Source organism: Nomia melanderi, chromosome 10, assembly GCF_051020985.1.
Source record: "Nomia melanderi isolate GNS246 chromosome 10, iyNomMela1, whole genome shotgun sequence".
NCBI classification, from domain to species: Eukaryota; Metazoa; Arthropoda; class Insecta; order Hymenoptera; family Halictidae; genus Nomia; species Nomia melanderi.
The window spans coordinates 6,896,728-6,921,228 of record NC_135008.1 but is presented as its reverse complement, the minus strand read 5'-3'; the positions used below and the strand labels follow the sequence as shown (position 1 = coordinate 6,921,228).

Sequence of the window (24,501 nt, the reverse complement as noted above, 5' to 3'; positions counted from 1 at the left end):
TGTCCGTTTCAATTTTAGTCGAAATTACCGATTAAAGAGCAATTCAACGTTGTTGCGGCGAGCGTAAGCACTACGGGATACACGTACGAACAGGTTCCCCCGCGGTGTTCGAAGGAACAGGCTGCGTTCGTATGCAACGATTGTTTCGCAGCGATACGAAATTATCCCTGTAACTCGCTCGAAACGGTAGAACCATTCCCGTAGACTCGGTAGTCGAAGTGTATCGCCAACAGGTTGACGCGGTTTAGCTCTGCCCGGGCCGCGAAACCAAAGAAGAGGAAAAAGAGCTGGACTTGCAGGGGGAGCGTTCGGGATTCGTCAATTGTATTCCCAGCATGAATGTTGAAGCGGTCGATGCTCTCACTCCCCATGGGAGAAAGACGCCGCGTAACAACCATCCTGGCTTCTCGCGCTGATCGCGTATTCCAGTCAGCAGTTTCGGAAGAGCGAGTAACGTCCAATCCGAAGCCGAAACTGGGTCAACATTTGCTCGGCAATCTGAGAAAAGAACGAAATACGTCCACAAGAAGAACCGACCGCCCCTGCGATGTCGAACGAGACTCGACCAGATGGGATCCCCGGCTGTCGACTCGCAACTTCGATATTTTCGATCCGTTTTAGAAATCGAGACCAGGCGCGGCGTCGGGATCCGGATTCCCTCTTCCGCCAACTCCGCCACGGTCTCGCGTCGGTGTCCATTATTGTTTCCCTGAACGCGCGCGATCAACATCCGCCGGGGAGTTTCGGGTTGCATCTCTTTCCTCGGGATCGATCAGCGCGCGACAAACAGTACAGAATCGAATTGACACGGGAGTCGCGAATAATGAGGCGGTACGCTGTGTTGTACGTGGCGTTCCATTTGTACGCGGTAAGGATATCTTGCTCGGCGCAGAACGTGGACTCGACGGTTGCGAGTACCGCGACAGGCGCTACCGAAGAGAACACCGAGGGCGCAGAGGGGGAGGAGCAGGAAGAGGAAGCCATGATCGAGTCCGTGCCGATGACGGAACAGGTTATGGATCCCAACGTAAAAATAACCATCGTGCCGGACGTGGATGAGACCGAGGATGACTGGGACGCGAACTGGGACGCGAACAAGGTTATCCGAGACGTCGCGTATTACATCCGAGCTCACAAATTCCAGGACTTCGATCGCCGTTATTACCGGAGGCTCGAGGACTCGCCGAGCAGGCTTTACGAGGAGTTCCCGAAGCGGCCTTTGAGATCTTTGCATTGGGAAGTGCGCAGGTAGCATCGCTTCCTCCGCAAGCTCGATCCGCATCCTTTGTCGTCTTACTATTATTTCATAAATGCAGTAGCGACGCGATGATTCGCCGGTTTACCTTCATTTCCGTGCAAAAACGGGACTCGTTATTTGTTTAGACCCTTTAATCGAATTCCTTGCAATGATTGCGGGTTGAACGATTCTATGGGAAAAGAAGCGCTCCCGCTTTACTCGCGTTCTATTTCGGCTTGAGTTTCGGTAAGAGTTGCGTTTCATCGTTGAACAGTGTAAATCGAGTTCCTTCGTGATTTAATCGATGCATTGTAACAGTTATGAATCATCACAGCGGGAGATCGCTCATAGTTATTGAAATCTCGACTGAAACTAGATTGGATTACTATGCTTTCTTCGTGACGGTTGCGTGATCGTCTCGCGGACGCGTATCCTAAGATGCGCGATTCTTCCTCGACGGTGCTCGGAAATGCAAATCGGGGAACGAACCGGGGGAAACGGGAACGATACGAATTTCAATGCCGACGACGCAGAAATCGATAATTGTGTGCGTAGACATTGCGAGGCAAGCTTCGCCGAGTGCCTGAGGTATCTCGAAAGAAACGTTAAACTCGCAGCCCTCAGGCGGGAGGACGACACCGTCACGATCATGAAAGAGCAGAATTGGAATCTCGCGCGCAATACTAAGCAGGTCCTGGCTGTTCAAAGGGACTGTCAGGCGGCGCAGAGGCGTGACAAGCTAACCGCGGTTCCCTTTCAGGGTCCAATAGGCAAGTGCCCGTATCTCTTCTGGGAATCTTCTAATCAAGAAAGAGCGAAAGGAAGAAAGATGAAAGGAAAGTTAAGAATCGATACCCCGAGCGGAACATCCGTTCCGCTGCTATACGACTTTCCCGTCACAATCGCGAATTGCTTCGCTTCCTTCGGGCCTATGCACACGAGCGACGCGATCACGCTGCGATCTCGTGGCGGTGACGTTGGCGATTTTACGTATATGCACCATATGTACAGAGTAAGTTTCATCTTACACAATGTATCCTCCGACTTAGAAGTGTTGGCGGCTCCCCGTGAAGACGAGAAGTCAGGGAGACAACGCGACTCTTGCAGTCCCGATGCTCGAGCCGCCATCGTCTTCGGCGCACGGCGTAACAAAGGACGGAGGCGAGACCGTATGTGACAGAATGAGAAGGAACTATAGAGAATTTTGTTTTCTATCGTTACATCTCACTCTGTCGTATTCCATCCTGCTTCCGTCCTGTGTTACTGTCGCGAGCCAATACCAACCATGCGTCAACGACGATGGCGGCCCGAGTGTCGGGACTGGAATGGTCCCCTTGTGTCAACACTACTAAGCCGAACGATACACAATTAAAAAAAGGAAATACATGTATTTGTTATCCTTGTCGAGTTCTGTTACTGTTTTGTCAGTCGTCGATACTTCTAAGCTGAACGATACACAATTAAAAAAAGAAAATTCATGTATTTCTCATCCTTGTCGCGATCCGTTGTTTTGTCAATCGCGCGAAGATTGCCAGCGACACCGCCCGATTAACGGATCGCGACAAAGACGACAAATATATGTATTTCCTGTTTTTCAAATTTTGTATATTGTGTAACATAAAATTTGCTCTATATGTGGCACATATACGTAAAACAGCCAGCGTCAACCGATCGCGTTGTTCGTGCGCATAGGCTCTAATTACGTGTTGCGTTTAGAACGATTCCAATGGCGCACCACGGTCAGCTACTACATGTGCTGGTACACGATGCTCGGTGTGCCGGAGCTAAGTATCTTCGGAGAATCCTGCGACAATCACGCCAACTGCGAGGTCGACGGTGGGAACGGTGATCCCCGAGCCAACGACGCGAAACCGTATGCCTGCGCGCTTTATAGTTTCTGTCCCGATCATTGCTGCCCGTTGAAGCACATCAGATCCATGTCGGATTGTTATCAGTCGCCGCGGAACCCTTGCCACGCTGGGAACACAGCATGTGCGTAGAAGTATCGCCTGGCGCTCTTGTCCTAAGAGGATCGCTTCCGTTTCCGAGCCGAACGTCTCTCAGCTAATCTCGTTCCGGAATATTGTGTTTCATCAGCCATGAAACAGGTTATCGCGTTATCGCGTTATCGCGTTATCACGTTATCGCGTTAACGAGTTATCGCGGCGTGTAGTATTCTCAGTGCAATATTTATCAATTAAGCGATTCGCTTAACGACTCACCGGTTCAGCTTACAGTTTGCTCGCCATTCCCGCGGATGCAACGTTCCTCCCGTTTTTTACATCTTGTTTGTCTCACGCCGGCCGGCCAGGCGGAATGAATCAGCGGAACATGCTATGGTCAATCTGACCTTTCCTTAGGAAGAGTATCATTTATTCATTTCTTACGCGTTGCGTTTTTGTATGGTCATCGCGAGCGTGACTAATCGTCGTCTTTGAGCAGCCGATTATTGTTTATCGCGTCGAATAATTTTTTGTCTTCTTGTTATTCGACAGCGCGCAGAGAGTGCACGTTGAACCGACAGGAGAATCACGATTTTCTCAGTCTGATAGCTAATCAGATCAACATCAGCTGCTATTGCCCAGAAACGGGCTACGAGTGGTCCTCCAGGTTCGGGTTTTGCATCGACGTGAACGAGTGCACGCGCAAACTGCACGATTGTTCCTTGGAAGACGGCGAGACATGCTTCAACATGCCGGGTGGCTACGAATGCGTCTGCAAATTCGGCTACGCGTACGACTCAGAATTGAAAGCCTGTATCGTTAGTTCCGTAGTACAAGAAGCGTTAACGATAAATCAGACCGAATCTAACGAGACAAAAAAGACGAACATTATGGAGATGATCATCGACACGATCACGAGGTCGACTGGAAATCGGCTCGTGATCGATCGGATTGTTTTCTCTACGGTATCCATGCCATTACTGAGTGTTTATGCATGCGGAAATTAACTATATTTAATAGACCAATTTTTGATGCGACAATGTTGCGACGTATGTTGGAGAACCGCAACACGGAGATTTGTACTTGTTAAACTTCAAATTTTAATCTCAGAGCGGAATTCCATGCGTTCTATGGGCTATCGCGAATAGCCCATCTCAACGGTTGCTAGCCCCGGCATCGGAGAAACCACGGTGCTACTAGTATTTCCGGTATTTAGCATAATAAGCGCGTATGGAAGCGGCAAGGTGCGAGAGGTGAACTGAAACGTTTAGCTCCTCTTTTTAATTCATGAAAGTTCACCGAGTCTTATTAGCACAGCGGCGATAGCGATCGCTTATGTAACCTGTGTACGTGAATAGCAGTAAACGTGTAACAAGAAAAATCGATCCGTGCGTCTCGATTTTTGCCGCGGAAGGAACGTATCGCGGATGATTCACGATCCGGTGTTATTAGGAAAGCGTTCAAATTCTAAGGGCGAACCGCATTCGAACGGCAGCCGCGGCACGCCGCTAATGGCTCGGAAAGGGGCGATCTTTCAACGTCGACTCTTATATCGCGTTTTAACCATTCAGAATGAAGTCCATGCTCGGAAAAGGAATGTGTACCGCTCCGCGTGATAAAGTGATTTAGCGTGCCAGACGAGAGCACTTTAAGGAATTAGGCAGGTGATGCGTAGGCGGGTCTAAAGACGTCGTTACTTTTGCGCGCTATTAGCCCTTTTCCAGCCTTTGAGCGCTCTCTCGTCGAGAGGTACGCGAAAGGGGGCTCCGGTCATTTTCCGCCGGGTAAATCGTTCCCGATTGAAAATTCACCCGAATTCCGATTCGAGCTTCTGTCCCGGTGCCTTTTAGGAATTCGGTACGATCCGATGCCACTTGGAGCAGCTCGAAGCAACCGTCTGTTCCTTGGCTTAATCCGTGCGAATCGTTTTCCGAACGTTTCCACTTTCTCCGTGCTCGAATGGAAACGTTTGTTGTTCTTTTAAGGCACCGAAGCGTATCGGGGACAAGAAACCGGAGAAGTGGGGAACTGATTAGTATATCGGTAACCTCTCTGTTCCGTGATCTCCGGCGATTAGAGAGTCGCGGTGTTCTATGGCCCGGAAAAAAACGGTATTTCAGTCGAAACGATTAGGAGTTTCCTGTTTCTGTCGATAGATCGGCGTCCTGCCGCACGCGGTGGCACGCGAACACTGCGGGAGTAACGATCAACACTTTCGATTCGACCTGGAACGAGTTGCGTAATCGACAGTACCGGCGCGGCAGGATTGCGTCGGTTCGATTGAAACGCGATGCGTCCCCCCCCCCCCCCCCCCCCACCCGTTGTTTATTATCGCGCGTCCCGTAATTGCATCCCCGCAGTTGACGCGGGGTTAATAATTTGTAAAAAGTTCCCTCCCCGAAGTGCTACGCTCGGCCGGGATTTAAAATTCTAATTTCGCGTGCAACGCGAGATATTTTTGCTACGCTGTGCTCAACCTGTGTAGTCGCGCGTTCGTTTCCCACGATTCTCCGCGTTCGCGTTTGACGCGGAAATGTCTAACGTAGACCGGCGGTGATTGGCCTGTCAAGGCCGGTCAGTTATTTTTCCGAAAATATATGCGTAACCGTGGAAACTGCGATTTAGAACGTGATTACGGTATGAAATTGCACCTGAAAACGTCCGCTCGTTTCCCCGTAAATCAGAGTTCCGCCTTTACAACGGATCCAGCTGAACGTCGTTTCGCTCGGTTACGATATTTTCTCTTTTACATCATTTTCCCGGTAATTTCGCGTCGCATCGACGCGCTTATTAATTCCCGATAATTAACTTACGTGCACGTTGCATCGGGTAACTTACGTAATAGTCGGCGTGAATCACGGCTCGCGCGTTCCGCGCTGAAAACACTGGAAAATTTATCCCGCCGATTTCTCGTTGTTTTCGTACCGCTGGATATACGGTGCGCTACCCGAGGCTGTGTCTGAATTTTCGAATTTAACGCACGCGTCGACGTTGCGTCCAGTTGTCAATTACCCTCGACCGCTGAATTCTTTTCTCGATTCGGTCGGTTTACACGGTCGTGACGTTTCCTGCTCGAGCGTTCGCCCACTTATTTCGACCGCTCTTCCCAGTTTTCGTACCTCGCTCGGCCCGCGCTCGGATAGCAACGTTCTATTAAGCAGCGATCGATGTCGAGTCGGGCGCGCCATCGGAATTGCAAATCCTAAAACCGCTTACGGTAATTGCGACAGCGATTCTAGAGCGCGTCCCCAGTTCTATAACGAGTATCGTCCCATTCATAATCGGCGGCGCGTGCGTCTATCAAATATGTGTTCTACGTACCGTGATTCTTTGTGAAACCTTCCACAGCTTCGTTCGGTTTCGCCGTTGAAGCAGACGGAACGTGATTTCGTATTCGCGCCGCGACGTGGAAACGGCATTCGATTCGTCGATATGGAAAGGGACTCCACTTACACGTGTATTGTCCACAGACGACGGTTTCTTCAGATGTCCTTAGCTCTGAAGGGACAAGTGTGACAACGGGGCACGTTCACTCGCGATGAGCGTCGACCCTTCGGTTTCGACCGCTTTTGTTATTTGATTCGCGTAAACGAAGTCGCAAATTAAACTGAATACGAAGTGGGATACAAATAAAGAGTTGACGGTCATATTCATGCTGCAATCAATTTTAATGAAATGAATAATATTCTGTTTAGTTATACAAGGATTTACTCGTTTCTGCATTTTTTCTAGGTCAGAAAGCCCTTCGTTTTATGTTGTACTATAATTTCTTTACAAATCTTATATAAACTAAGTATTAGAGGTAATCTGTTTCTAAGTTTCATGTATTGATACCTAATACAAAACTGAATATTGAATTTTAATGTTCATCATTCCGGCGTATTTAATTAAATGGCAAATGAGACTCGCCTCTCGAGTGCAAAGGGTTAACTTTTAGCACTCCAGATGGTATTGTAATCTATCAGCAACTGCAACTAATTTTTATAGTATCTGTAGTGAAAATGAAGAATGCTATAACATTCTTTCAATCTTTTATTTTCGTTCTCAGTACAAAATTTGGATGCGTGGAAAATCTAATAATTTTAGGGTAGTTTCTTTGATTCATTGAAATATTCAATATTATAACTGGTGCAATATTGGAGCCCACAGAGTTCAAAGGGTTAACCCTTAGCACTCCAGATGGTATTGTAATCTATCAGCAACTGCAACTAATTTTTATAGTATCTCTAGTGAAAATGAAAAATCCTATAACGTTCCTTCAATCTTTTATTTTCCTTCTCAGTACAAAATTTGGATGTGCGGAGAATCTAATAATTTTAGGGTAGTTTCTTTGATTCATTGAAATATTCAATATTATAACTGGTGCAATATTGGAGCCCACAGAGTTCAAAGGGTTAAACGCCCCTTCACAGGGACACGCGAAGAAACGTCGTCCGCGAGTGACTCGGTCGAAACGGACCCGCGACGCAGGGTATATACGAAACATCGGCATCGATCGAAAGATAGGCATCGACGCGCCCCGTTAAGCCGACGTACGCGAAACGCCGGCGCGTCTTCTGGTCCGGCAGCTGCGCGGTTTCCGCAAACAATGTACGCTTTTAACCAGCGGCGCGAGCCTCGAACAACCGCGAACAACCTGCTACGCGGCGAAACACGCGCGTTTAAAAAAATGCACATATTCATGGATGGAAATACAGCCGGGGCTCGGCGAAAGCGGTCGGCATACAGAGACGGAAACGTTACAGAAAAATCGCGCGTCGACTAGCCGGATACGCCAAAAAAACCCGACGGTTCTCGTGTTCCAGTCGCGGCATTTCGAATTATTCGACGTCACGACGTCGATTCGTTGAACGCGGCCCGACGAGTCCGCGCGCCCGCCGCTCGTTCCGTTCCATGAATGCAAATTAATGATTGTTGCATTTCCACGGAGTTATTTAACGAACAAAGTGCGTTGTTGAACAAATTCTATGTAACTGACTGTTTAATATTTATAACTTTGTGCGGGTCGTCCCCATTGTTGACGCGACATTCACTAGTTATATGTATACTACCACTGTCACGTTTTTCGTGGCAACGGTTTGGAATTATATCATCGAACTTCGTATGCCGCGTGTAACATGGCATCGCGTCGAACTGCGCACCGCAGCGCGATTTCAGACGAATGTTCCGTCAACGAGCGAAGAAAGGTGTAAAGGTCAGTTCTCGCGTGACAGCTGCTCTTTGGGGAACGAGAGATTGCGCCGAGAAAGGAAAACCGGTGCTATTATGTTGTTATTCGCGGCAGCCAATTGTCCCAAGTAGCTTGTTATCCGGCGTGTTCGCAGGAACAGAGTTTCAGGGTGCGTTCCGCAGCTCTCTGCAGTTTCCACGGGGCGAAAGCGCGTACAGCCTCCATCTGGGACGATAATGCCGCGAAGCTCGCTATCAGCTATACGTTAGAGACGTTTGCAAGTGTATAAACGCGTAACGCCTGACGTTGAAACGCTTCGTCCCGCGGTTGGGTTCGATTCCGTGCAAACGCCGCGCTGTTCGCAATCTTGGTAACCATACCGGCACTCTCATTTACATGAAGATGTTCCGAACGACTGCGGTATGTCTGCGCGCGAGATCAAGAGCAGTTCTCGTTCGAGACGTAGTAGGTCGGACCGCGACAACGCCGGCGTCGTCGACGCACCGCGTTTTAACCAGGACCCGCGAAGGGGGGAACATCTCGAACCACCGATGCCCAATCGGATCGAATATGTCCGATGTAGTATTGGAAAAGCCGGAAGTTTTGTTATTAGCCCGGAATGTGAAAATTCCGGGGAACCTCCGGGGTTTCGAGTAGCTTGACCGGTAAACGAGTCGCCGCCGGTTCTTCCGGGATAGCTCGAGGACACTCGTCGATGCGGCAAATTGGCGGACAGATTGCCCGGAGCGGAACTTTTACCTCCGCGGTCTAGTTTGAATAGTCCGTTTAATTCACTCTCGTCGAAAATGAATTACTCTAATTCAGCCTCGTCGAAACTTGGGATTTTTATCGGAAGTAGGTATCGAAGCTCCGCGGTATCCCCAATTTGTCAGCCGGGAACTTTCCCGTGCGCCGGCCACGAAATTTCCTCGGTTTCGCAACACGCCGACCGGGCGAGCACCATCGTTCCGCGATCCCCTTCCTGGACGCTGCTTTAGAATGCCACGGCGCGGCATTAGATCTCGTTAAACTCGCCGGCAGCTAGCTGGCTGCGACGTGGCGCACAGTAGTCGCTTTCTTTTCTGATCGGTCAGTCAATGAGTATGGCTCTGCGCGAGTGGTACGCGAACCGCGAGCTCCTCCTCACCGGTGTGACCAGCGACGTGGGGACAGCGTTGATCGAGAAGATTCTACGCTCTTTTCGCAACGCGACGGTGTACGTCGTGCTCAGATCTCACAACGGATCCGATAAAGACGACAGAATCAAGCAGATCTTCTCGACGCCCCGGTACGAGCGCGAAAAACTCGCATGTGACATTCGACGCGACGTCGGAATGTTTTTCCGCGTAAAAATTATTCGATCCCGCCGCCGCGCGTTTACGCGCATATTAATTTCAAGGGTCGATGATTCGTTCGATCGCGTCCCATGCGGTAATAGCAGAAGCGATCCAAGTTCGACGCGGTAAACGATCCGAAAACCATGGAAAACTGGCGTGTTTGTTCGGTTAATTAATGCAAACCGTCGTGTTTGTCATTCCCGGCCGTAATCGGAAGGGAAACACGGTGCCAGCGTACATATTAATTGCCCCATATTCGGCGCAATTATTTTCATTTTCGTCACCGTTCGAAAATCAGGGAATGTCGATGAAGTGAGCTCGTTTATATTCGACGCGAATTTTCCAAGGAAAGACGAGTTCCGGTGAAGCCGCCCGGCGATCTTCGGTATCGTTTCCGTGACGGTCGTTCGATTCGCGTTGCCGGTCTCCGTTCGCACGCGACTACGAGCTGCGGCGGCGTATCCTATCATCGTAATCAGTCGCTCGTTGCATGGCGCGATGCATATTCGTTAGATATCGCGGCTGACTTTAATCATCCATTCGTTAGATGGCGCGGCGTTCCATTCTAATCAAGGGTTCATTAGGCACGGGAGCGCGCGCAGATTAGCTTTTCATTAGAAATTCAGTGTCTGCCGGCGGCCCGGCATCCGCGTCAATTTATTTACTCCGTTCCGTGGATGCACGCGATCAAAAACGAACGAAATTAACCGTCATTCGGAGACGCGCGCGAGATCCGCTTGGAACGGAGACAGCGGGGACGGTCCGAGGCTGTCGCATTAAACGTCAAAAGTGTCGCGACGTCGCAACGTCGCGATGGTTCGCGGTCAAGTGATCCGGAAATAAAGCGTCGAGCAAAAAATCCGTTAGGAATTAATTGCGTTTCTTCGGGGTCGGGCAAATTTCTGTCCGAGGTATATTCCTGTGTACGATACTCGGGCAAATAATTACCCGCCCGCTTCGGGGCAAATTATCTCGCGGATAATCGCGTCGTCTGAAACGTAAAATGGAAACGAGCGGCGGCTCGTTTATCTCGCGCTCGCGGTTCATAGTGTACCATCGTGTTCGTGACCCGACACGAATTCTCCGGCCTCGATGACTCACCGACCACCCTCGTCGGGATGGACCTGCCGCCGGAAGACGATAACGCGAAACTCGTACTTACCCCTCGAACGAAGAAGAAAAAAAAACACTTTACCCGTGGAAATATTTCGAATGACGGAAACGCTCGGGGTCCGAAGCAAATTCGCACGATATCCGTTTTACAGGAGTAGTATCGCGCGGAACACGTCGTTCCAGCGATGCCTTCGAGGGCACACGCGCGCGTACACGTATAAATTGGATTGCGGCGTTACGTGATCGTCCACCGTAACGACGTCGGCGGCTGCATCGCAAGACACGCGAGGCAAAACTCAACCGTGACTACGAGGGGCCGAGTATTTTCGAAATTTATCCTCATTGGCAGGCTTTCCCCGTCGGCGCATCCTCGGCGCGTTCTCGCTGCATTTCCCATGTATTTTCAATGAATTTCAGCGCTCCCTCTGATTCACGAGTCGCTCGAGAATCCCCGGACGAGTCTCGGTTTCCACGAGATCAAAATAGAGCCGGGCGAGCCCCGAAGAAACTCGCGAGTTCGTAAGAACAATGCCGAGATATACAGTCCGGAAGCACGTAGGGATCTCGCCGTTGTGATGGTAATCGGCGATGTTCGCGGCGACGGGCCACCGATAGATTAAGCGGACGGTTACGGTGTATATAGCGGTACGATAATAGTCTACCCCGCAGTTAGGGGCGTGGAGAGCGAGGCGACCTTAACCACTGTTATTGCAAACACCCCCGGCACATGGTTTGCCAGGATGCTCGCGAGTCAGAGTATCGGGTCCCGAGGATCGCGCGAATCCGGCAAAGTAATTGTTCCGCCGCGTGATACGCGTCGGCTGAATCGGTCACCGGCGATTACGCGTGTCCCGCTTGGCAAGAGTTCCAAACTCGAGACTCCGAGCTGGCCGGCGTCCAAACCGACGGTCGAGGCGATTCCTTTGATTCGTTCGGTATTTGGTACAGGTTCGAGAGGCTGCGGCAGGAAGATCCGAACGCGATTACTCGCGTGAAAGCTTTGGAGGGGAACCTGATGGCCGATGAGCTGGGTATGAGCGAAGAGGACCGGAAGCTGCTGCAGAACGTGAGCGTCGCGTTTCACGCAGCCGGGCCGCACGACGCGATGTTCGAGTTCTGCCAGGAGCTGCCGCGCCTCGAGACGCTCGTCGCGATCTCCTGCATTTTTCGTCACAAGGGGACGATCGCGGAGGCGTTGCAGAACGAACGCGTGCCGGACTGCTCGTTGGCGCTGCTCCGCGTGCCGCTGGTCGGCCCCGCGCTCCACGAGCCCATGCCAGGCTTCGTCGGCAACTTCAAAGGACCGGCGGCTTTTATGGTGGGAGCGGGCCTCGCCCTCGGCGAATCTGAGTTTCAAGCGGAAATCATTCCAATCGACCTGACGGTCAACACCCTCATCGCCGTTGCTTGGGAACGAGCCACCGCGTAAGTACTCTCCGTTTCTATCTCTCCCTCCCGCTCCCCTTTCTCCGCCCCTTTCATCCCGCAACCTCTCGTCCGTTGTCCTTCCACTAGCCCCGATCCTCTGTTCTCTTCGACGCGTCCCATCTTGACCGAAGCGACGCGATTCGGGTTAAACGTCGCCCAAGGCTTGCAAGCAGGACCTGCTCGATTCGAGCAGTCGGCTAAACAGTTAGATCGAAGGCGCATGGTTCCAGGATAAGGATCTGTGCATGCGAGCGATCCTGCAGCGATTTGGAGTGACTGAAACAAAGATTTTTTGTCTTACAGAAAAAGGATAAGGAAACTCTTGGGCGTAGGCTAACTGTCGGTTAACGGTATGTCCCGAGGAGGATCGCGGAACGGTAGGATCAATCGTTTGATTCGTAGAATTTTTATTGTCGCCCGTTCCATTGTAATCTCTCGGCGCAACCGAACCTAGAGAAACTTGACGAAGACGAAGAAAATATGGCTAATACGTGCGCGTTGCCCGAGGCGCACGCAACTTTCCCCTTCACCTTCTGTGCCACGGTTTTCGAAGTACCAGTACAAAACATTCCTAGCGAGAAAGTAACGCAATAACAATCGCGTTGCGGGTTGGATAAGAGGTTACGTAAAGCGACCGCTCACGCGGCAGTATATACACTCGGTCGTATAACCGAGGATAAATGAAAAATGAATAGACAGCGATTCGAGAGCAACGCGAAACGATTAAGGGGACGGCCTTAACGGCGATCGCGCAACTTTATGCGAGCGTAAATCGTTTACGTAAATCGTGTTGCGAGCACGGTCCGCAGCGAACGAGCGCGGCCCCGTTACGCGGGAGCATTCAAATCTCTTTTGAGCGATCGGAAAAAACGTAACAGTACCGGCGCACGTTTCGAGCATTGAGCTGTGGCGATCGGTAGTCGCGTTAAGGCGGTTTTCCGCTCCGAGTTCTCTCGAACATCGTTTCGCCATTGCTTGCGCGCGTAAACGAATCCGTCGTTTCCATCCGCGCGGCGAGACGCGGCCTTTATCGCATTTTAATTTCCTTCGCGAATGAAAAAAAGCCTTACCCCTTGAAGCAGTTCGGCTCGTTTGCCCGGCGACTTTGAACGTAGACATTTCTTAATCAAACGCTTCCTTTGCCCCGATAAAAAGGTGATTTGGCCGTCGGCTAATAAGGCGATTCGGGAAGGAAATTCAATCTAGGGGATTCATTTCATCCGAAATAATAACGGAAATATAAACTGCCGTTTCGCTGCGTTCCCCTAGATTTCCCGGTGAACCGGTTTGTATGCTGAGAAGGTACCTCGTAACGGATTCGTCGTTCCGCGAATGCACAACGATCGACCCACGAGTTTGTTCTCTTTTATTCGCAGAAAGAACGTGCAGGGACCAGTGGTGTATAACGCGGTGCCCATCGGATGCACGTGGAAGGAGCTGATTAACAAGGGCGGACAGGGCAACCGGAAGTTTACATACCCGACTTTCGGGTTCCGCGGTATGACGTCTTCGGCAGTCTTGCACTGGATTCTGGTGCTGCTTTTTGAATGGTTGCCATCCGCAGTTAGCGACACGATTCTCGGCCTCTGCGGAGCGAGGAAAAGGTATAACGAACTGGAAATTCGCGACATTCGAGATTTTCTTGAGTCGCCGGGTCGAGAGGGCTCTGTTGACGCTCGCGTGCTCACGGGGAAACGGTTCCACGGGAATTTACGGAAAGATCGTTCGACCGTCGAGTTCAAGGGACGAGAACGTTCGCGTTTTCCGGGGAACTTTTCGCTGCCCCGCGTCAATCACGATCGAGAATGCCACTCGATTCGGAATATTCGGGCAATTTCCATCCAGGGGTGAATCGAAGTACCAGAGATTGGCGTGTTAACAACGAATCGAGTCGAGGTAACGTCGCGGCGAGCAGGAAATCGGCGGAACAACTTGTCGGAGGAAGAAACATCGAGGAAAGTTTTTGGGGAAGCTGGATCGCGACCTTTGCAGACGCGTGTGGGATACGATCGGTCGCGGGAGGGGAGGTGGGGGTGCAATCGTGGGAAAGTAAAAGTTATTTCGAACTGCGATTTAGCCGAATACCAAAGTAAACAGGTTCACCGCGGTATTCGACTAGACAGCGAGAGTAAGAGATCGCACGGTGGAAGTGGGGGTCGAAAAGACAAACAGCCGGAAGCAAACTCGTTTCCCCTCCGGCGAACTTGCGGATTCGTTCTCTGATTGCTTTTAAAAATCGCGAGCGCGGTTCGGCGGTTGCCGAAACTTCCCGAAAAATCTTGACAGCGTTCTCGTTGAAATCCGCTTCGTTGCTGGACGAGAAAGTGCTCCGCGCGGTCTCTACTTTCATCTCCGCGGCATTCTTGAACGGACAATTCCCCGGGAAACTGCGGAAACTTGATATTGGCGCGCGATTCGCGACTTTTGCCTTTCGTTTTCATCGAACAGGTAGTTACAACTGCATCAATTCGACGTTCGTAATTGATTTACCATCGGAAGTTCGAAACTTTTCGCAAAACCGATCGAACGAATCGATAACGACGACTTTCGGCCGCACCTCCCGGGCGGATCGGCACGGTGACGCGAAGCTTGTCTTATTTCGTCAACCTCGAAGAGTCGACCGGGAGACAGGGAAAAAAGTTTAAAGAGGAATGTGGCGGAGGGGCGTTAATAAGATGTAACGAAATTTTAATTAGTCGACGTCGAAGAGATTTCATTCCTCGAGAGCGGAAGCTTCGGAGCGTTTGTAATTCATTAACCGCGAGCTTCGCGTAGTTTCTAGTGACATTTACGTAGTTTTCTGATTCCGCTGGTTGCTCCTTGGTACGTTCGAAAGTGGAGTGGATCAATTGCCGGTGACCACGAAGTAATCGATCAATTAGTATGCACGCGCGACATGTTACAACAGAAGGGAAACCGCAACACGACGTGTCCGCGATAAAACTAAAGCCGATGGAAAGGAATGCAGTGAACGTTGAATAATTGCACACTCAGCGGATTCGGAAAGTTGCAATTACGAAGAGGTAGGATCGGAAAGATCCACCCTAAGAAACAATTTCAACATGACGGAGAGACTGAGAGTTAAAGGCTCGCGATGAGTTTGCGTCCTTTAACTGAAGCATCAAACTTTCTTATTTTTGACTTTCGATGAATGCAACTTCCACTATCACGTTTCTTATGCTTTGCTAATTAAAATGACACCAAACAGGATTACGATCATAATCGTTTCTATAATAAGCGATTGATGTTTCGGATATAGAAAACGACTGCGAATAGAAAAGAACAAGACGATAAATTATCGAGTTCGACAATAATCAGTGTTACACCCTTCAATTTGGTCTATCGTCGAGAGCTGTGATGCGTTAGATGGAACCTGGCGAGGATACGGTAGTAACGACGATGTCGCGATTATGGAGAAGTCTCGATATTGCGATTATTCAATGTTCACTGTACATAGATTCGAATCGAAGGGTGACGAAGCAACGGAAGCTTCGAGCAAGTGGTAGGTTAGCTGCGAGCCGAGGAGTGGAGACGATGGACGACGGCTGGAGGGAGATCAGACGTCCCGGTAAAAACCTTTGCTTCTCCGCAGGCTTCTACGAGAGCACGAGAGAGTTCGTAATGCGCTTCGATCCCTTGAGTCAATTTCGTCGAGGCCGTGGTCAGCAGAGAGGAATCGCGTGTATCTGCTGCAGCAGCGTCTCACCCGAGAAGACCAAGATGCATTTCCGGTTGCCACGGAAATCGACATCGAGAGTTACGTACTCTGCACAGCCGCCTCCGCGAGGAAGCATTGCGTCGACCAGACCAATATCTGGCTCGTGAAAATCTTTCGACTACTTTTCCTCTTCGTATTCGCGGCGGCACTGTTCGCCGCGTTCTTCTATAGACACCGTGCTTTCATCAGAGACCGTAAACTCTGAGGAAATTCCAGCTCCGAGGAGATTCCGGAGGACATCGTCCGTAATATACGGAAGTGTAATCTCCCGGTAATACGCTGCTTCCTGCAACGTTTCACTTTTCAGAAGGTGGTTGCCCATTGTTATTAGGTTCATCCCGCGTGACGCGTATGTACGCGGACGTTTATCGAATTGTTGGCCTCTCGAGCGACGTTACGAAGAGAAAGTCGAGTCGATCGTTGACGAGGTACACGATCGAAGCGGAAGCTTACTCCATCCTAGTTGCGCAACAATTATCTCGATGTTTGCGGTGACGCGTAGACGATCGCGACGCGATCTCGAGCGGCCAACAATTTCTGCTTCGAACGTAGCGTGCCGTGAATGCCCCCGTGAAACGTATGGAACGCGCTCGTTCTTTCCTTCCGATATACATTACGTATTCCAGCCGAATCGTTCGAGTCGAAGCGAGAAAAGAGTTTAGAAGTCGAACGCTTTTGTGTACGCATCGCCCGTGAAGGTTTTCGAAAACTCGGGACTCGAGAAGCATTACGTCGGTGAGCGCTGTATTCGCTGAGAACGAAGGGGAAGCTTGCTTAACTCGCTAAAACGCCAAGTAATTTCCCTCGAAGGAAGTTCTGCTCCTTTAAAAAGAAGACATCATTTACGAACGGAAGTACGATCTTTGTTCTTTTTCCTCTCTTCCCTCGGTTGAAATCGTGGCACGAATGTAACCGTATAATAACGCCAGGACCCAACGAGTTCATTTGAATGCTGGTCTCGCGGACCGGGTCAACGGTATTTCTCGAACTGCTCACCGAATAATTGGCGGGGAGGTTTGCGTAGGAGGAAAGGCAACCACCGCGTCGCACGCCGCCGCGTGGAGCCATTTCATCGGACCCTGTCCCCTATTCCTCCATCAATTATACATTACGTTGAAAAGAAGATTCGCACTTGAATTGCGCACCTTGGATTCGTCCCGATTCGGTGTTCGCTCGGACGAATCTCGAAACGTTTGTTAAACGTTCCTGTTCCCGGGGACGTGGAAAGGTTTACCGTAACGAGGTGACGAACGGTCGCGCGGACTGCGCAAGAATCTCTAGGTACCTTCAGCGAGAAAGTATTCCCGGCGTGTTCACGGGAGAGGGCCAGTTTTAATTTCAAATGTCCATCCGCGTCGGTGTTATTAGCTAGGTCAGTTTAATCTCCGTTTACGAGCGACGCTTGTTTCCACTCCCATCTCCAACCGCGCCGGTTAATGTTATTCATCGTTTTTATTCCCCATCTCGCGCGCCGAGTAAACACGTTCGCGCTCCGTCCCTCCGCGGAGAGCGAACCAATGAAGCCAGGCCACCCGATACGCTCGTAAAACTCGAGTCCAGAATCGTAATTTGCCGTGGTAATTAGCATTGTTACTAGATACCGGCCAGAGGGTACCCATTCGCCGGCGTAAACTCCGGGAGTTTCAGCTCGAAACATTTTCAAGTACCCACCGTGAGATTCAATTATCGCGTCGATAAACCCCGGGACATCGACGAACAGTTGCTCGGCCGAGCAACTCGACGAAACGCGACGAGCCGCGACTTTATTCCCCCGTTTACCGTGCGAGTAACCGGAACGCGTTCCGCTGCGGGAAAAATGATCCGGCGGCTACCTTTAACCGCATTTCGTTCGAGGAAATAGAAACAGGAGTGAAAGGAAATTAGGTAAACGGAAAGATTGCCGGAGGTTCGAGCGGGTATCGTACGGCTAAATGTAATCGAGGTTGCAGAGTCGCGCGGGAACGCGTTTGACGAATACACGGGTATTCAATGTATCGAATGTGTAAATATGCCTGTAGCCGAGCGGAGTGGGTAGCAAATATTCGTGAGAATCGTGCAAGGCGCCTATGCAGGAGAGAATGGTATTCTGGTGAAAGTTCGCCGGGGAACATCTACTTGCCTTCGCGCTCGGAGCCAAGAAACACATATCTCTCGCGTGTTTCCCCTTACGTAACGCATTTCACCGAGTCACGCTTATCGAGCCGGCCGATCCACGGCCGAGCAAAAATACCAAAGGAACAACCAAGGTAGGTACCGTGTCCGGTAAACGATACACCGGCCTTCCGATCGTTAAGTAGCAGCCGTTAATTAACGCCGTCTCTCCGAAGACGCAACGGATCGATGCGAAACCAGATAACATCGTCCTGTTTTTCGCCGTCGCTTTTTACACGCTGGACCGCCCCGTCGAAGCTGGCGACAAATTATCGTCGTTACTGTTTACATCGACGCGCGCGATGAATGAATAACGACGGCGTTTCGAAGAAGTTCCTCGAACGGATTAGCCGAGATTCGCGCGAGTGAAATTCCAGATTTTCTTGCAGCGTTAACCCGCGTCATAATATTCTCGGCGCGATGTAAACTCGGAAAATTGTTCGGGCTCCGTGAGACTCGTTGTCAAGATAAACTTCGAGCTACAGGGATTCGAATAAATCGCGTGGCCGTGGAAACATCTCGCGAGTAAACAAAACGGGCGCAGTTCGGCGCGATCGCGATAAAGGTGTGCGTGTTTTCAAGTGTATGCGCGCCGGCCGATTATAAAATTCAGGGGAATGATAAGAAATTACTAATCTACTATGCTAATCGCCGGACGGCCGTCGTCTGAGAAAGTAAAAAGGGCCGGTGCAATTTGCATCGCAGATTTGAAAATCTCCTCGACGCCCGCCTTGTTGTTCTAAGAACGTTGAATATGGAGTTGCTCGTCCGCATCCGCCGCGCGTCTGCTGGGCGTTTCCTTCGATTCGTAATTGCACCGCGTTTTCCGAGCCGACGGATCGGTTGCCGTTTTACGAGAAATCTTCGGCCCAATTCGGCGCCGTTAGATGAAAGTTGAACCGTCGCGTCCGTGAACTGGGCACGTATTAATCGCGAGAAACGACGGTCCTTAATGCCGTCGTGGGCGTAACGGAGAAGCTATAACTCGCGCCGTTTTGCTCGGTCCCTTTCCCATCGGAAACTCGGTTCGCGTGACTGCGTACGGCGGCAGCCACGGATCCGAGTTATGCTTTTAAAATCCTGTTACCAGTTGCGAGCGCGAAATTTAACAAAGAAACTTACGGATTAGTTCCACGAGATATAATTGAAGGTGGTGGCTGGAACTGTGCCTTCGTAATAATAATTGGGGAACGTCTGCTCTACGAAATGAAGTTCCACGAGCTGGCTGGTCGGCTGACTGCCTGCCAGCCAGGCTGCCTTGTCTGCCTTGTCTGCCTTGTCTGCCTACCTCGCCAGCCTGACTACCAGCGTATCACAGGAATAGGAGGAAAAGAAAGGGCCGCTGTATGGAGGAGACAGAGAAAGTTGAAAGGGAACAGAAGAAACGTTAGGCAAAGGAGGAGGAAAGATTTAAAGATACCAACGGTCTGAAAGAGAAAGAGAGGGAGAATCGACCGTATGAAAGAGACGCGGCCGAAACTACGTATTCAATTTCATTGCAACGGGGATGAATGAGATGTATATATTTACGTGTACGAATTGCCTCTCCGAGAAAGTAGCTTACGTTGGCTCGCCCGCCACGACGAAATGCCATGTACCGGCACAGCGACATCAAAGAGTTCTTGTAAGTCCATTCAGTTCGCTTTATTTCCATAGAAATATTCTAGCCAGCGTTAAGCACGTCCGTTTCCCGGATCGCTCGCACCCCCGCGACTCGTCGCAGTTCGTCGCAGTCCGTCGCAGCCGGTTATAGGCCGTCGTGATTGCTCCCCGAACTTTCCGGATTCGAAGGAATTCGAGTTCCTTTCATTTGAGTTTCGAAATTGCGCCATTGTCGCGGAGATTCGATTTATCGCTCGCGTATCGTGTCGCCGACCTACGGTGCACAGTTTGGTCAAACGGTCGTTTTCTGGACGAAAGTCAATAACTTAGGAAGTGTGAGTGATAGATACAAATGCTTTAGACAGAAGTTGAAAGGTATAGTGCTGAACGTATGGTTATATCTTTGTTACTTTACGGGGATATTGTTAGGTTATTTAATAATAAAACTACGAAGGGTCTAATCAACCTGTCCGAGGATTCTTATTTTGCAAGTGTTTCAGTTATAAAGGCGTTTTTGCGAAAGACTTTCAATGAAGTCTGTATTTGCATAGATACGAGACTAGGAGATCCTTCGAATCTCAAGAAACTTGTTCCAATTTTTATAAAAAGTCGAATAAAATCACTCTGATCGCTCAGCAGTTTTAGTGTTAAGTGACAATGGATTATTTGCGTTTCGATTCCAACGTTATACGAATAGAGAAATGGAATTTATTTACGCTAAATTGTTATTTCTGAAATAGGAATCATTTTGTATAGCAGAGACTGCTTAGTACATATTGGTCACCTTCGAGTTTCGTTATCTGAATACTCAAATTTTCGGGTTTCGCCCACAAGAGGCCGCGCTGTGGCGATCCGGAGAGAAACGGTTTTCTCATTTCGCACGGTATTATCTTACGACTCCGTAACTCTGGTTCGCTGGCCTATTGCGCCGAATTCAGCGTCTTTACGGGCGGTGTCCCTTTTCTCTTGGAAGCGTACTTCGATGGAAACTACCGCTCCGCAAGCTGTCGCTCGACGCGAGTTCACGGAGTTTTATTTGTTCGCGAAGATCGAACTCTTCGGCATACTTCGGCGCACTCTCTTCGGACGACTTCCTCGCGTCGCTTGCGAACTTTCAGTTGTCGGATCAGTTGGCTGCATATTTTTTTCAGCCAACACTATCGGAGATCGCGGGAATATCGATTCCCCTGGCCTTTAAGCGTAACGCGGGAAGAACGGAAGCGACGAACGAACGAAACACTGTTTCCCCGCGAGCGCATTGAAATTTTTCACATTTGCATGGGAGCTTTTGTAATTAACGTAATCGCGAATACGCGGCACGCGATCTAGCGCGACAAAACCGCGAAGGTGGAAACGATAAAAAAATTTGTTTCTCGTTTCACCTCGGCACAATCACGCTTTGTACCTTGCCCGGCTTCGGGTGCGTTAACATTAAAGATCGGGCACGTCAAAGGAGAAGTGAATAGGACGATGTTAATCAGCGAAGAGTCCTTGAAAATATATTTTCGACTGCTCGGAGAATAAAAGCTGCTTCGACTCTCTTGGAATCATTTCGAATACTAGGTCACATCGGATTCCATTGTGCATAAAAGAGTCGCGATGGTTGTTAACGCATGTGCAAGTATGTAGCGTCGATGGTTTGCACGCACCTTACGTTTGTCCCGATTCCCTGCCGGTTGCCCTTTGCGAATTATACGCTTCAATCGTGAAAGCAACGGCCCGAAGATCACCGGCGAACAGAACCGTTGTTATTCCCTGAACGTTGAGAGGTGCAATGGAGAAATCCTGTAGATCAGGATTGCCAAGAGTCGAGGTGGTCCCCGGGTGTAAGAACCCGGCCTTTTTGTCGTTCCCCCGCCGACAAGCCTTTTCCATTGGCTGGCTCGTTTTGTTTCGGTATCTCGGCCGGGAACAATTCGGTTCGCTTTGGACAAGCCGGTATTAATTGTAGGGAAGAAAAGCTACGTGTCTCTATTATTTGCGATCTTCATTCCACGCGATCCCCCGACACGCCAAACCACTTTGTTTCCTCTTCCGGCGTTCTACCAGCGGCGCTCCCGAGGAAATAGAATCGTCACTGACACGATTAATCTCCCAATTACAATGGAACAGCCAACCAATTCGGTGCAGCACCGCGTTCGGTAATCGTTCCCCGTTCTACCTCGCAAGAAAATGGGTTCGAAACGAATCGGGGGAACAATCGCGTCCCCGGTAATTCACCGGGTACTCGGAAACTGTCTACAATGTATTGAACTTTCTCTCTGTTCTCGGGAATACTTCGTTTTAAAATTCTCCCATTATCCCCGCGCGTTTCCGTCGCGTATGGATAACGCTGAATAGTTTCTGTTAATTATCCAGCATTCTTTTCGATCGCTTCACCGCGACTCGGAATGTACGAGGTTCCGCGAGTGTTTCTAATACATTGAACATTTAATCTTTGAACAGGCGAACCGGTCGGGAAGAACCCGGGAATACGGATTTATCTCGCCGCGAAGTTCCTTGAGGACGCGTCGGAAAGACATCGGTGTAGTCTCTCCGATTAATCCGTGGGATTAACAATGTAGATCTTATCGAGAACAATGCGGCGTCCTCGCCTGTATCAAAGAGCCCGTTAATGTGTCCACTGTGCAATCCCTATCTCTGTTTGGCTCGGTTCGCGGAATCGTTCCGAGATCCTCTCGATACCTTTAGCGTCCCGAGATCCCGAGCTGGAGAGTTTCGTGATTTCGTTTAATTAACCTCCGCTACCTCCGAAGGAAGCTGCCGAGAGAACATTGCGGTCTCGGCTCTACTGCGCCCCGCGGACGAGCAAATATTCGCGCGATCCAAACGAAACCCCGACGGAGTTCGTAAAATTACCATACTATAACAAACAATATCTCCAATATGTTCGTCGCTTTTTCCACGCGGAGCGCGCGACGCTCGTTGAACGATATCTGCCCGCTCATTCGATTATCATTCGAAATTAAAGCGGCCCGAGAAATTTTCGCACGCGCTTCGTTTCGCGTAAGCTCCGCGACGTAACTCCGTATACAGAGGGAAACGAAGATGGACGTAATGAAGAAATGCAGCGTAAAAAGGGAGGAGCAAGAAGCCGGAACACGATCCTCCGCGCGGAGGGAAAAGAAGACAAAGCGGATGAAAAGGGCGCATGAATACGAATGGGAGAACCGCTGCGGAAAAAAAGAACCGGTAGATTTGCGAGGGCACGTCGCCGCGCGTCCCTCCCTACTGTCGCGTCGATCGTGTAAATACGCGTATTTTTTGCGCGACAGAGCTTCGAAATTCGAGCGGAAATTTTCGAAGACTACCAGCGAGCGGAGAGAAGGAAGGAAAGGGAAAGGAGAGAACGGAGAAACGTGCGCGGACGTGCAAGCAAAGGTACTACACCGGCGGAGAGTTGAAACGAATGACAGGGTAATGCAACCACTAATCTCGACTAAAGGATGAAGAGGGTGGCGCGCAACTTACGGCTGGTCCATTGTGATAGACCCTCGGGCGGAGCTGCGCGGATCCGGAGAGGACGTAGACGGCAGACTCCTCGAGTAGCTAAGCATCGTTTCCCATTGCCGGCCGAGTCGCGTGCGAGCCGTGTCAGTTAATCTACACCCTCGACGCGTTAAGCTAAGCTTTTTTTTGCCGGTCTCTTTTCCCCTTCCGCAGTTCGGACGACGGGGTTGCGCCCGAGCAGCTCTGCGGAGCCGACGCGCCCCTCCTCCCGTTTCCAACCCATCCGTCGCGGCAACCGCTATATCTTAATTGAAAATCCTCCTTTATGTCGATGGGCTCGATGGCCAAGACGGTGTTACGCCCCTCGCCCCCGCCGGTTCTTGAATACCCGCCAAGACGGTGTACGCGAGCGTCGTCTCAATTATCTCTGTTTTTGCCTCGTTACGCGTCCCATTTATCTCGGGCCGATTCGGCCAGCCAGTTCCTAATACAGTCGTCCCCCGACGAGATCGACGGGAATCCTTAAATCCGGGCAACAGAACGTTCGCTCGGCGGGTCGCGAAAATCGGAAGCGATAATTCGCTCGGTTCGCGAAACTTTCTTACGCGGCGGCTGCGGATTCGGGTGTGCTTAGCGTTAGGCGGGCGATCTTGGGCGAATAAACAGAGCTCGGCTACGGTTGAACTTACGAAGTAGCGGTTGGCGTGTTGCTCAGATTTCGGATAATCTCGGGTTCAGCGGCGACGATCCCGCGCCCGCCGAGGCACACCCGCCGCAACGTTTGCTGCATAATTAATACAATTAAATAAACTTTGATTCCGCGGTATAATTAACGACTCCGTTACAAATATTTTCGGTGCGGCGCAGCGATCTTCCTGCCGCGGGAAACTCCGTCGCGCGACGCGTTTCTATCGTACGTTGCCAGGTTCGCCGTTTACCGAGGCAAAAATCAACCAGCGATCTGGGAGCAAGCTCCCGAAAGACGGGAAAGCAGGGATTAACTCGAAACCGCCGCGCGAAGCATCGGAAAAAGATAATTAAAAGCGAGTCCGCGCGCTTCGTCCGATTTTTCATTGCTCCCTCCGGCGACAGGCTAATCGACGTTTCAATGAAACGCCTTATCGAAGGTATCGCGATCGTCCGACAGCTCTTCGCAGTGCGAACCGCGTCTCTGACCGCCTCGTTACCGTTTACCATCCGCCAACTTTCCGCGTTGCTCGTAGTTGTAAAACGAGCTCGGATACAGAGCCACCCCTAACCGTCCGAGCGATAATCTGGGTGTTATCGCGCGAGATGCAGCCAGTTAACGGCCGAACGAGAGAAAGACCGAGGTACGCTGGCATCGTGGCCAT

At 50.5% G+C, this 24,501-nt stretch overlaps 2 protein-coding genes across 2 annotated transcripts; both read left to right on the top strand.

Moving 5' to 3' along the window:
* The first annotated feature begins 823 nt into the window (after positions 1-823).
* Positions 824-4,187, top strand: LOC116429754 (uncharacterized). Its single transcript, XM_031983039.2, has 4 exons — positions 824-1,248; positions 1,793-2,007; positions 2,954-3,229; positions 3,733-4,187. The coding sequence occupies exons 1-4, from the start codon at positions 824-826 to the stop codon at positions 4,185-4,187; spliced, it is 1,371 nt and encodes a 456-aa protein (XP_031838899.2).
* A 5,198-nt stretch (positions 4,188-9,385) lies between these two features.
* Positions 9,386-21,134, top strand: LOC116429708 (putative fatty acyl-CoA reductase CG5065). The gene is made up of 4 exons (XM_031982957.2): positions 9,386-9,638; positions 11,749-12,225; positions 13,605-13,832; positions 15,821-21,134. The coding sequence occupies exons 1-4, from the start codon at positions 9,448-9,450 to the stop codon at positions 16,149-16,151; spliced, it is 1,227 nt and encodes a 408-aa protein (XP_031838817.1). The 5' UTR covers positions 9,386-9,447; the 3' UTR covers positions 16,152-21,134.
* The last annotated feature ends 3,367 nt before the right edge of the window (positions 21,135-24,501 follow it).

Excerpts from the sequence above, each read along its gene's own strand:
- LOC116429754 (XM_031983039.2), top strand. The coding sequence starts at position 824 with ATGAGGCGGTACGCTGTGTTGTACGTGGCGTTCCATTTGTACGCGGTA. Across the intron at positions 1,249-1,792 it reads TTGCATTGGGAAGTGCGCAG|ACATTGCGAGGCAAGCTTCG; the intron begins GTAGCATCGCTT and ends TTGTGTGCGTAG. Across the intron at positions 2,008-2,953 it reads TCCCTTTCAGGGTCCAATAG|AACGATTCCAATGGCGCACC; the intron begins GCAAGTGCCCGT and ends TGTTGCGTTTAG.
- LOC116429708 (XM_031982957.2), top strand. The coding sequence starts at position 9,448 with ATGAGTATGGCTCTGCGCGAGTGGTACGCGAACCGCGAGCTCCTCCTC. Across the intron at positions 9,639-11,748 it reads CAGATCTTCTCGACGCCCCG|GTTCGAGAGGCTGCGGCAGG; the intron begins GTACGAGCGCGA and ends TATTTGGTACAG. Across the intron at positions 12,226-13,604 it reads GCTTGGGAACGAGCCACCGC|AAAGAACGTGCAGGGACCAG; the intron begins GTAAGTACTCTC and ends TTTTATTCGCAG.